The following is a 13,264-nucleotide window of genomic DNA, read 5'->3' as shown; positions in this document are numbered from 1 at the left end:
CTGTTTTGTTATAGCTAGAGTTTTCATTGAGAAAGAATGTAAGATATTTGGAACCATGCGTCTTTCCAGGTTGAGCTCTGTTGTTCTCTCAGAATATGTTGAAAAAAAATACTCAAATTTCATCCTTCAAGTTGTTTTTTTCGCCCTGTAGTGACTTGAAGGTTGGTTTTCTGGCGCTTTTCATGAGTGGTGTCATGAGTCCCCGGGACCCAAAAACCACTCCACTTGCAAACTAGATGTCTTTTAAAAGGGCTATTGCGTAGCAGACTGATTTTGGGCCTGTGTGAGTGTGTGTTTTGGTGTGTTTGGGGATATTTAAAGCAAAATAGGCACAGGGAGGAAGGCACTGGAGAAAAAGGTTCCACTTTGCCAGCGCATTTGCCAAGCAAATTTTTTTTAATCCAGTTAATCACACATTTACATGCAAATAAATGAGTAAATAAGCTTTGTTTGGGCATTCAGTGCAATCCATAATTCTGCATAGTTGGGACATCCTACTTCGGTTACAGTAAGCTTGGTTACCAGGCATACTGACACTTACAGCTTATGTATATTAGAGCAAGTAAACACACTTTCTAAATCTTCTTACAGTGTATGTGGTTGGTTCTGAAAAGGCAACAAAAAGCAACAAGACAAAACTGTCCAGAGACCAGTAAAACCAAATGCCACTCAAAGCACAATACTGTGAGCACCACTTCACTGAACTGAATTTGAATGATTGTGAGCAGATGTTTGTCATCCATATTCTGCTGCTCCATGAGGACGAGTGCACTTAAACAAATTGGATAAAGGCCTCATGTATTCTTATAATCTCTGTTTAATGGCCTGCGGGTGCATGCTGATCTTTTACAATTGTTAGTAAGAAGCACTCTTTTTTTTTTTTTTTTTTTTTTACAGTAGGGGTAGTTTGTGATTAAAACATTGGTTGGTCAGTAGCTTTGCCTTGTAACATACTGGTGTAAGGAGCAGCAGGGCCTCTAGGGGCGACTAACCGGTCCATTAGACTCCTGTTTTTTTTTTTTTTTTGCTGATGTCCTTCTCCGCATCCTTCACACGTTCAATTTATGCTGTGTGCACATATAAATATAGACACATACTCACTTTCTACTGCTCAGAATTTGTTTTAATGAAGTGAAGAAGAAACAAAAAAAGAAACAGTGTTTATGGAGACTGACAGCCACATTGTGCGTGTGTGTCACTGATTAATTAAAAACCCCTCTCCCACTGTCCTTGGCCAATGTCACTCTCTGACTGAGTGATGGCTCAGCCGCATGTTATTTGCATAACAGCTAGTTCCTAAACCCCCATACTTACTTCCCACTCCAGTGACCAGTTAACAAAACGAACAGTGTCTGCAATGACAGCAGTGGTTCCTGCAAAGAAATTGCCTCCTTCACCAGGGGCGGATTCTTTGTGTACTGTTACTGCACAAAGTGTAAGATGCTTGTGTGTTATTCAACAGAAACAGGGTTAGCTTTGTGTGGTGGAATAAGTGGTCAAGGAACCCATAGTACTGTGGAAAGAAATATTAGTCCTTCATTGAAAATTTTAAGTATGCAGAAAATGTATTAAATTGTACTAAATTGTGAAGAAGAGCAGAGATAGGTTTCATTTTTGTAATGAAAACCTTTTTATCATATATTGCAAATAATTTTAATTGCATTAAAACATACCAAAAGGAAAAGTAAATGAAGGAAGGAAGGAAAGCAGGCAGACTAAAGAAAAAGGGGGAAAGAAAAAAAGGGGTAGTAAAAGGTTGGACAGACAAACAGGAAGAATGAAAAAGAAGGCTAAGAAAAAAAAATAGTGAATGAAAGAAAAAGACAGATTTTCCACAGAAGGAATGTATGAAAGAGTGAATGAATGAATGAAACAAATGAAATCAATGAATGAGGAAATGAGATAAGAGAAATGTAGAAATATCAGACAAAAAAGGAAGTAAGGAAAGAAGATAATAAAGAATGGGAAGGAGGAAAGAAAGAAGGATGGACAGAAGGAAGAGACAACAAAAGATGAAAAAACATGAAGGAAAAAAGAAAACAATCTAAGGAAAATAAATATGAGACAAAAGAAAATTACAGAACGAAAACAAAGAATTAAAGGACAGAGAAGGATAGAAACAAAAGGAGGGAAGAAAACAGGGAAAAACGTATGGAGTTAGAAAGCAGCAGGTTTCTGTAGAATAACATAATTCACTCACATGCATGTATCTACTAACAGTTTATAACAAAGTATTGTTCTGTGCTGCAGTCACATCTTGTTAATGGAGCCTGAGTTGAAAGGGTTTACATGATGATCCACTGCACTACATCACCCAGACTAACTGTAATCTCGATCCGCACAGAGGGACGAAAGGCAAGGACATCAACACCATCAAGTCCCTGAGGGTCCTCCGAGTCCTGCGGCCACTCAAGACCATTAAACGGCTGCCCAAACTGAAGGTACAGTAATCCAATCTGTCAGCCGCTCACTTCAGTCTGAAAGCAAAAAAAAAACGCAGAGCGGCTAGTGCAGCACACACACAACCATGAGTCAAATGCTTTTACGGTATATGAGGGAGGAATGGATGTATCTGGCTCAAGATGTAAGATTTCATCTGCTCCGGATTGTGGAAAAACAGGAAACTTTTAACGGTCTTTTCACCCCTAAAAGCCTGGACAAAGGTATGAACCAAGATTCATGTACTTTGCAAACATTTGATCTGGTTAGTTTTGGTTTCACGCTACAATTTTGCAAGGGCACTAAAGCACTTTACATTGCTATACTTGCCCCGTAAACTTTTCTGTCTGAATGGAGTAAAAGGTTCTTATATTGGTCATGAATTACAACCGCTTGCTATTAAAACTATAAAACATCACCTTTGTTATAACTCATATTTTACAAAAACATGACTTGAAAAGAGAGATAGAGCAAAGAAATGCTTTACACTTCAAAAGTCATTTGACAAGTTTCTACGAACATTTACACTTTTTAAGAAACTCATTTTTGAACCTCATTGCGAACTACCTTCTGAACCCTACAAGCATAAAGCAGGTGAGTGTGATACTCAAAGAATTCTGGCATAACTATTCAACTCCTTAATCACCGTTTTAAATGCTGTACCAGAGAGTGGCTGTCCGCCAATTAGCAGTCAAACCCATTTATACTGAATGTGTCTATGATATAATGTACTTTCACTGATGATTTGTCTCTGTGTGGCAGATGTTGTGTCATGACCTTTGTTGTGACTCTTCTTGATATATGTAGTCATTTGAGAAGCTTTTTTTTTTAACCTTCAGTGTGTACTTGATTTCTAACAGCACCTGCTCTTTTTTAATCATGTGACCTATTTGGTGCTCAGTTAGCTTTTATAATAATAAGCCAAGAGCTTGTCCTCATTTGTTGGTGACAAACTGGCAGTCGTTTAGACATATATAGCCACGTTGTTGTGTTTTGTAGCTGCAGTTAGGTTACTGCAGAGGTGAAGTCCGTTCCTGTCTGCTGTTTAAAAAAAAAAAAATTTGTCTCAGATCTTATTAAAAAATGTGTGCATGTACAAAACCACTTCCTATACTGCTTACAAAGTCAGCAGGTTGCCCTCTAATCATTGGGTTGGCAGACAGCATGCAAGCACCTTGCATGGCAGCTCTGCCGCTGTTGGTGTGTGAATGTGTGTGAATGAGGCAAAGTGTGAAGCGCTTTGAGGCTGCTCAGGTGATAAAGCACTTTATGAGTGTAAACCATTTATAATTACTATTACAGTGTAAAGAGCTTGTAGTGTTACAAATAGACATTATAAGAAGCAATATGTGAATTTGACTGTACTTATGGAGAGTTTGTCACATCGGAAGAACTAAAGATATTGTGACCTCCCAGATTTTCACAAACCTACACAATATATAGAATTTGTATATAATTATTGCATGTTTTATATCATTCTGGTGACATGACTTTCACTTCTGAAAAATCTGATTATATCAATTGTGGAAGTTGGACAGTTTTACATTTTACTGAGAGAGAAACAATTTCAAGCACCGTGAAAATGGTGACAAAGCTTTAAAAACTAAAACAAAAGTGTTGCTTGTGTGACCCTCATCAAGACAAGATCATAGACTGTATATAGAAGTGGACGTAGCTTCTGCATCTGAAAAGAGACCAGTGTGGAAGTTACTAACGCTGCAATACCACTGAGGGCCACTAGGCTCCAAACATAAATACATGTTTTCCACAAGTCATAATGGTGTCATTTACTAAAATCCCTCCTTATTAGTTTTATGGCAGTCCATCTAAAAATAAGCCCATCAGGTATTAGATATTAGGTCTCAATAAGCAGTATGTCTGGGGGCGTGTCTTTTTGATTGAGAGGACTGTTGTGCAGTCAGGTTTCCACTATAGCTTGTTCATCAGATTGTGTCAGATCCACCACTCTCTTCTCCCCAGCTCGTCCAAATATGGTCACTTCCGTCTCCAAAATAAAAAAGATGGTGACGGTAAAATTCCAAACTCCAGGGTTCAGAACATTAGTTCACAAACCAATGGGTGATGTCACAGATGGGTGCCATTTGGGCAAGATCGTACATTTCCCTCTGACGCAGAAATGACAGCTTCCCTCTGGTGTGGGAAGGCAGCTGATCATCCAAAAGTAATGGATCTGACAAAACATGAGAGATCTGATTGGAGTTATAAAAGTGAGATGAGTGAGGCAGATTGGAACTGGCAGACAGACGCCCGTCCGACCGACTCCTCTTTGATACTTGGACAAAAGGGTTTGACGGACAGGCTGGAGGAGGAGCGGAGCATGATGCTCTGTCCTCACTCTGGAGTTTATAAAAATTTAAAAAAAAAAAAAACTTGATGGGGATGGATCACTCATACAGCAGCATATTCATCGGTTAGATTGCCTACATGTCAGGATAGATCGACAAAGCACTTCATCTCACGGAGAGATCGCAACACGAGCTGACAGAGATATGCAGCTGGAGAGAGTGACAGGCAGGGAGCACAAAAACAGACTTCGTGCAAATGTGCCTTCATGTATTCAGGACGCACTCATTTGGTTGTAAGAACAGGGATGACAAATGACTTTTTAGACAACCAGATTGCAGATAAGCACCGCCTGTCCACTGGGTAGGAGCGCGCTGTGAGCAGAGTGTGAATTTGCATTTGGAAAACCTTTCAAACACACCACAGGTGACTGGAACAGATTTATCTTTCATGGACAAAACGTTTTTACCAAAAAATGTCTGGCTATGTTAAAAGTCTAAAAGTGCCTATAATCACAAGTGTAGAGAGAAATAGCCGAGAAAATGCAGAAGCGCTGCTGCTTACGGTAAAAATCAGAACATCCCTCCACTTTAAAAGTAGAAAATGAAAATGATGACTTTTTATTTCAGTCAAATTTCACCTGTTTTGGAAATAATGATTCACAATTTCCTATTAAAAAAAATACAAATAAGAGAAACGGAATGGAATGAATATATCAATACCTTCTCCTGAGAACTTTGTATTGATGTGCATAATTTCATACATTTTTATTGTTCTAAAAGCGTGTGTGTGTGTGTGTGTGTGTGTGTGTGTGTGTGTGTGTGTGTGTGTGTGTGTGTGTGTGTGTGTGTGTGTGTGTGTGTGTGTGTGTGTGTGTGTTTTAATACTTTTCAGGCCGTGTTCGACTGTGTTGTCAACTCGCTGAAGAACGTTCTCAACATCCTCATCGTCTACATGCTCTTCATGTTCATCTTCGCTGTTATTGCTGTGCAGCTCTTTAAGGGGAAATTCTTCTACTGCACTGACGAGTCCAAAGGCCTGGAGAAAGACTGCAGGTACATAACAAGCACACCCTTCTGAAAGTCTCAATATGTATAAAAGAAAACTGAAATAATGTTATTTTAACGGAGAGTCTTATCCAAGCTTCTCTGAAAAAAAAAAAAAGAGCTAATCTTTCACTTCTACAGTACATTAAACCATTAAACAGTTGCCATTTGGTGATATGACTTCAAATGACTTGATTGTCGGCTTAACCCTTTTTTCACATTTTCTTTCCCTCTCTTTTTGAAAAATCTCTTCTCCTGATTCCCCCCTCTCCCCCCGCCCCCTCTCAGGGGTCAGTTTCTGGACTATGACAGGAATGACGTAGCGGCTCAGCCCAGAGAGTGGAAGAAGTACGAGTTTCACTACGATAACGTTCTCTGGGCTTTCCTGACGCTCTTCACCGTCTCCACTGGAGAGGGCTGGCCGGTGTAAGTCAGGATAACCTTCACGTCTTTTCATCTAGGTTTCACCTTTCATACATTAAACGTAAGTCAGCTGGACACAGAGTTGTTTTCATCGTAAATATGAAACTATGAAATTAGAAAGAACAATTTATAGTTGATAATCAGTGCTTGAGTATCGAGAGCATTCGTGTCTTCTTCATGTTCAAATTTCCCTTTGTGATTTATTCTTGAAAGACACTCAGAACACCTGGAGGTAAATAGTACAGCGCAATTAAATGCATCTGATTTCTCCCAGGCTTAATTACTGTGCATCCTCTAAAGATGCAATCAAATCTCATTGCGTAGATGGCTTCGGTCTGCCATTCGGCGCCTGGGCTAAAGTACCGCAAGCAGCTAAATCACCATTATCATCTCTGTCAAGGGCCGTTCATGCCTGTTTGCTTATTTCATTCATTGTACTTTACTGAAGATGAGAAGTAAATTGTTAAACTGCGCAAGCTTGTAAGGATCATCTAAAATCACACACTTTTAAACAAATCCTGACAGCTCAATTACACCGTGACCATTCTGAGATACAAAACTAAAAGCAACAAGAAGAGTATAAAGTCAGTTGAACTAAGATGGAGGACAAGTATGAGTGGAGCTGATTTGAAGGTGCACGATTGATCACTTCTAATTGTCCCACTGAGAATTTATTTTAATAGATTCCAAAGTTTCAAATGCACCTCCAGTAATGACCGTACCAATGTCCACCCTAATGTCACATTCATATCACATGGGTAGATGTAGAGATGGGAAGGATTCCCATGTTTACCACCTGCTAGTCGTCATATGATGGCAGAGTTGGTTGGATGGAGGATAAAAAGGCAAAGACAAAATAGTACAATGCCCATAATAAATTAATTGAATGAATGTAAACAACACACTTTGGTTGACGTGAGGCAGCCATATTTGTTGGGTTCTTAGGGTATTGATACTGTCAGCACTAAGTTGGATATGTCCAAACTTACAGAATAATCATAGTTTCCCATAGTTTCAAACACAGCAACTAAGGCCAAAGATGCGTTATTTTGAAGAAGCAACTCACAGCGATGTCAACCAGTAGTTTATGAACTGCTGTTTTGAAGCCTTGAGTCTGACATTTTGACGCCCCCAAACATAGCTCTCTTTGTGGCCTAATGTCTAGTTAATTATGACTTTATTTTCAGAAGGACCACCAGAACACTGTTCAGAGGATGTGAATTTAGTTAATGACACCATAATAACTTCTTGAAAGAAAATTATTGACTTCGTACTTCATGAGAGAAGTTAACACTTTTTTTTAATGCAAACCATAGTTTTTTTTTTAGAACCAGCCCCAGTGACCCTTAGTGGTATTGCACTTTGGGCGCTTCCACTTTGGTTTCACTTTTCAGACCCGGAGTCTCCGTCCATTTTTATATACAGTCTATGATTATATGACCAAGTAGGGACGGCCAGCACTATTGCCATGTTTATGCCCCTAGTGGCCTGGAGTGTAAATGCTCAAATAATCTGATGGTTTCCATTATACACATGCCAACACATAGTTGAGGTTTGTGGTCATGGTTTAAAACCAGTAAAGTTGACTTTTGGTTGGAAATGGGAGACAAACAGCAGTCCATCGTGTTAAAATGACCCCTCCATTCACCATTATAATTTGGGCTTTATAATGATTTTACCCCACTTCCTCCTGTGCTACATTACTATGTTACATTACTACAGCCACTGGAGGACTGAAGGTAAACATTTGTCATTTTGGCCACTTGCAGGACAGTTTCTCATCATGTTGCAAGAAATCATATATCAATTTATGGAAAGTGTGAAAAAAGTGATGAAAAAGTTTGTTCAAGAACCATCAAGCATGTGCTAATCTGTGAGGGCAGAGAAAAAAAATCTGGGCCCACCAGTGCTCCACAATGTCCTCTGTTCAAGTTGCACAGGGCTCCAGACTGTGCCATAACTAATTTATTTCCTTATAAATATCCTGTGAGAATCTTTAGAAACCTCTATGGGCAGGATGACAGGACATTTTGGAAAAGATTCTCTGATTAATACAGATTGATTCCATTATTATTTTATCAAGCTTTCTAGATTCCACAGGATTTATTCTAGTGAGGTACAGGGTAAAGGGGGCTGACGGTAAAGGTGAGCTGTCCTGTCTGTTTGTAATCTGATGGTCCTCATTAGATGGATGTAATATCAGAGATTTAGCAAGCAATTTACTCTAATAGGCAGAGTAGCAGAGCTCGGATCACATACAGTTGGATGAAGGAACAAGAAAACATTTCATTGATGGAGGGACCTATTGAGGTAAGAGACTGATAGGTCGAGGTTGAGTGACATGCCACTTTCAGTAAAAAGGCAGAAGAAGGACGTGCAATTATTTGTATCTCTACAGATATTTTACAAGGTATTACAGCACTTTATCACCTGTTGTGTATCTATGTGGTTAAAAATCTCTAATCAGTGCAACTTTTCCTTCTTTTCAGGGTCCTAAAGCACTCGGTGGATGCTACATATGAGGACCAGGGCCCCAGCCCAGGCTTCCGCATGGAGACATCCATCTTTTATGTGGTGTACTTTGTGGTGTTTCCCTTCTTCTTTGTCAACATATTCGTGGCTTTGATCATCATCACCTTCCAGGAGCAGGGAGACAAGGCCATGTCAGAGTGTAGCTTGGAGAAGAATGAGGTGGGAGAGTCTTTCATTCTTTCATTTTTGCTCTTGGAAAACAAATGCTCCTCTCCCCTGCATACTGATCATTTCTCCAGCTGCACTAGTTTCTGAAAATGTGTATCTCTTGCATCACACATTATCTTTTTTAGAAATCCGAGGTCTTGCTGATCCTCTTCAAAATATCACTTTCAGGCAAATTAAATTGAACATGATTTACAATTCTCTTGAAGAGAATAAAGCGCTGAAAAAGAAAACAGTTGGGTTTATCTTCTCACTCTGTTCATCTCCAATTCACGGAGAGTTTGTAAAAATCATGCTGTGTTTTGTCTGTAAAGTATTTGGCGAGTGATCAGACAGCTTCAACTCATAGTCTCATCTTTTGATAATACAAAACACTTTGGAAATTCTTAGTGGCGTGCAAAGCTGTCTTTCATTTTCAGATTTGAATTCCAACACTTTTCTCAGATGCATTAAAACACAATCTGTTTTTGTTTCGTCTTTTCTGCAAACAGAGGGCTTGTATTGACTTTGCCATCAATGCCAAGCCGCTGACAAGATACATGCCTGAGAACAAGCAGTCCTTCCAGTACAAGATGTGGAAATTCGTGGTTTCGCCTCCTTTCGAGTATGCCATCATGACTTTAATCGCCCTCAACACGGTTGTGCTGATGATGAAGGTCAGTTATTCTTGTTGCTAATGAGGAGAAGCGCCACCTCCTCTCAGATACCAAGAAAAAGTAGTGCATTGGCTCAGTGGTACTTATGCAGCTCCCAGTACGACACAAAACACTGTTGAAATATTTAAAAGGATTGTAGAAGATGTTTCTATAAATGTACCATTAAATAATTTAGGTTTTAAGGCAAAGATACAGTTACAACAACAACACTGGTCTGGCCTTGAAACAGCCAATAATTTAAACACCACCGCCTCTGTGACAGTAATGTTTAACACAACTTCCTGCTTTTAGGGTGAGCCATTGTGACTTTACTCATACTTTATTCATAGGAGAAAATATCTACAGGAATGAAACTGTCAGTTTAGATAATGCAGGCTGGTGCCAGAGAGGAACTCTGGAAAGAAAACTATTTACATGAACCAATCATTGCAACACATCCTCATACCAAAACGACAGAATAGGTATTTTTCCAATAAATCCAAAAAGGACATACAGTACATGAGTGTTTTCAGCGCACTCTATAGGACCAACATGTCCTTGTACCTGAACAACAAAATAGGTAATTTGCCAAAATCACATACAAAGTATGACTGTTGGAAAGTACCTGACATTTGTTGTCATGGTAACAATAATACACACACATGGTTAACATTTGGAATTGGTCACACACAGTTTGCTGGGGTTTAGGCACAAAAACTACCTGGTTAGGTTTAGGACCCTGATTTGAGTTGAAATAAGTATTTTTTGTTATGAAAGGTACCTTAAGTACATGACATAAGTTACATACGTGATGTTAGTTAAATATGTTACGTTAGTTAACTTACATAACTTAACATAAGACAACGTTGACCAGGACACTAACTTTAGTCTCCAGGGTGAAAGTCCAATGTTTGATCGATCCAACCACCCCTGACCTCCTCCCTGTATTGACTTTGTCACTCTTTATACTGCGGATATACTACCTCAACTCATTTCTGCTTTTGATCCCGTCATAATGATTACGGCCACTAGAGGTCACAATAAATGTAAATATGGGTCGTACTGTATTTAGCTGGCTCCAGATGACCTATACTGTCGTGTCTGACGATTTCTAGTCTACCGCTTTTCTTGTGTAAACTCTGAGTACCTATTTAACCCTCCCGCTGTCCTTGGGTCAAATTGACCCGCAGCTTTGTTCAACCAAGTTCTATTTTATTCACAGCTGCGGGTCAATTTGACCCGAGGACAGCGGGAGGATTAAAGTGTTATGGTGATCCATAATCCTTTGTATCTGTATGTTTAATAGCAAACCACGACCCTTTAGTCTGTGTTGTGATCTTGGATGGGGGCTGAAGTTAACCAGCATTCAACACAGACACATACAGATCCACATATTTTCACTGTCTGTCATAGTCACCTGTCATTATCCCAGCAGATATACACAGTTCCTATTGATATATGAGAGGATTAAAATATAAATATGTGCTGGCATTGACAGATGCATTTTCACCATGAAAACATTTCACTAGTGGATGTGAGCAATTAAATAGAAGTGATCCGTTGTACTTCAATTACATTTATAGTTCTCAGCATCGTCTGCTGTATCTGTCGAAGACAGATTAAGTGGATACATGTAGTAAATGGGGTGAAGAACATGATTTTTTCACCTTTATTGTGAGTCTTACTTATACATCTTTAAACAGTATGTGTTCCACCTTGTGTCCTCAGTTCTACGGAGCTCCAGACCTGTACGAGTCCATGCTGAAATACTTGAACATTGTCTTCACAAGCCTCTTCACACTAGAGTGCATCCTCAAGATTATTGCCTTCAATCCATTGGTGAGCTGTTCAGTCCATATGCTGCACTGTAGTCTGGAGTCACTCACTTTTACATTGTCTGTCTGTTTACACACAAGAGTTAAGTTAATTAGATATGGTTCTTCTGAATGTTATACTAATTCCCAAGATGTGATCTTTTATAACACCATTTATAGTGATCGACAGTCACACATAGAGAAACTTGCATTGCTTTTTTATTGAAGTATTGTGATTATATTTGTGTAAAAGTACATATAAACAATCACAGGATATATAACCAGTCAAAAACATGAAGTAAAAGGTGCTATGTAGTTTTTAACGTCTTGAGTGCAGGAGAGGGAGGAGTGGGCTCGTAACAAAAAGAAAGGCTGAACGGAAGAGTGCACAAAAATAATAAATCTTCACCCAACATGGGGCCGTCTAGCCTGCAGCGATGCATTTAATCTCTGGTTCTGTTCCATTTCCAAGGCCCATTTATTAAATAGCTTTTCTCACACACCACTTACCTCCACCTGTTTAGCTGTTAAGCCCTGATGACTGGGCTCGCATCTGCCTTTATAAATGCTCTGCTGCTGCATTTTAAAGAGACGCCGCAGCAGCAGCAGAGCCCTCAGTATCTGGATGATTGACCAGTCTGAAGGCATGCAAGCTACAGGCAGCAGCTCTTAATATATGCGGGGGATTGTGTCAGCATTTTTTATGTATGAGTATGAGTTGTACGTATATGCTCATACTGTGTAGGTTTGTGTGCCCAAAGAGATTCCTAGATTTCTGTGTTTTGAACGTTCTTGTGTTTTTAATTTTTGTATTTCTGGTGAGAATTTTTTGAGAAAAAGTTGTATATACTGTACCTTTGCAACTTTTGCATATTTAACATAAACTTTTAACTCTGTCAATTTAGATAAATAACATTATAATTTGCAGAAATCTTTCAATTTCCATTTTTGAATTGGCTTGGCCTGTGGTGTTTTGATGTCCAGCGTTAAGCACGTGGTGTATAGATGTGTGGAAAGGCAGGATCAGGTCTGAGGTTCATTCAAATGAGGCAACACAAAACAAGTTATCCGTATTTTGCTGGATAATGAGACTTTGTTTTGTACTGAGATCGCACATCTCGTGCCTGTTTTACGTCTCATCGCTGCCAGTCTGGTGATTTTTTATCAATAAGAGCATATGAAATACTCTGAGTAAATGCGTAAAAATAATGCAAAAAGTGCACATAAACATGTCCTAAATATGTTTTTAAATTGGCATCAAAACGTTAATATTATTGTGGTTGAAGCTGGAATGCTAGTAAAATAGTCCACATTGAGCTATAGATTAAAATAGCTGATCCAGTATTTGCTGTTCACAGCTGATTTATACTGTATAGTGTATAAAACTGCTCCTTCAGTCCTTTACCATCTGCAATTTGCGCTGGATTTACTCCACAGGGTCAAAGCTGTGACCCTACACCTTGAACTTCATTTTGGGAAACAGAAAAGTCATTGGGTTGTTGCAGGACAGAACTCATTCACACACTGTGAGTGGGCACGTTGTCATGTTTAAGAACCGGAGTGCCATTGTGCCGCAGTTCCCGTGGTGTGCACCGAATGTTTTCTCTCAGATGCTTCAGAATATCACAGTAGAACTCTGTGTTGACAGTCTGACCCCGGGGGACAAATTAATGGTGTGGAAACACAACTTTAACGAAAACCCACCTGGTTGCAATCTTGTCCTGATAGGTCATCTTCAATCTTGAACAGTGACGTTCTGCCCGGCTTATTGCTTTATTGCTCTGGGCTTTTTAAAACATTCCAAGGTTCTGTTGCCAATTTCCTGAGTTTGACACAAAACTTGATGTACATTCTGAGCTCAAGTTTCAGTTTCATGGTGAAATTGCAAATGCACACGTATTAGTGT

At 39.3% G+C, this 13,264-nt stretch overlaps 1 protein-coding gene across 4 annotated transcripts in view; it reads left to right on the top strand.

Annotated features, from left to right (window-relative positions):
- cacna1bb (calcium channel, voltage-dependent, N type, alpha 1B subunit, b) overlaps positions 1-13,264 on the top strand; it is a 174,833-nt gene that overhangs the window by 126,156 nt on the left and 35,413 nt on the right. For all 4 annotated transcript variants that reach the window (XM_069705695.1, XM_069705713.1, XM_069705721.1 and 1 more), the window contains 6 exons: positions 2,345-2,441; positions 5,638-5,798; positions 6,078-6,215; positions 8,702-8,903; positions 9,401-9,565; positions 11,273-11,383. In XM_069705695.1, the coding sequence (XP_069561796.1) occupies positions 2,345-2,441; positions 5,638-5,798; positions 6,078-6,215; positions 8,702-8,903; positions 9,401-9,565; positions 11,273-11,383 (874 nt within the window). The remainder of the gene's footprint in view (positions 1-2,344; positions 2,442-5,637; positions 5,799-6,077; positions 6,216-8,701; positions 8,904-9,400; positions 9,566-11,272; positions 11,384-13,264) is intronic.

The sequence above is a fragment of the Brachyistius frenatus genome, unplaced genomic scaffold (genome assembly GCF_029030835.1).
Source record: "Brachyistius frenatus isolate BFR_SWC_R1_liver_20210118 unplaced genomic scaffold, ASM2903083v1 Contig_3, whole genome shotgun sequence".
Taxonomy (NCBI): Eukaryota; Metazoa; Chordata; class Actinopteri; family Embiotocidae; genus Brachyistius; species Brachyistius frenatus.
This window is presented reverse-complemented; position numbering and strand designations above follow the sequence as displayed.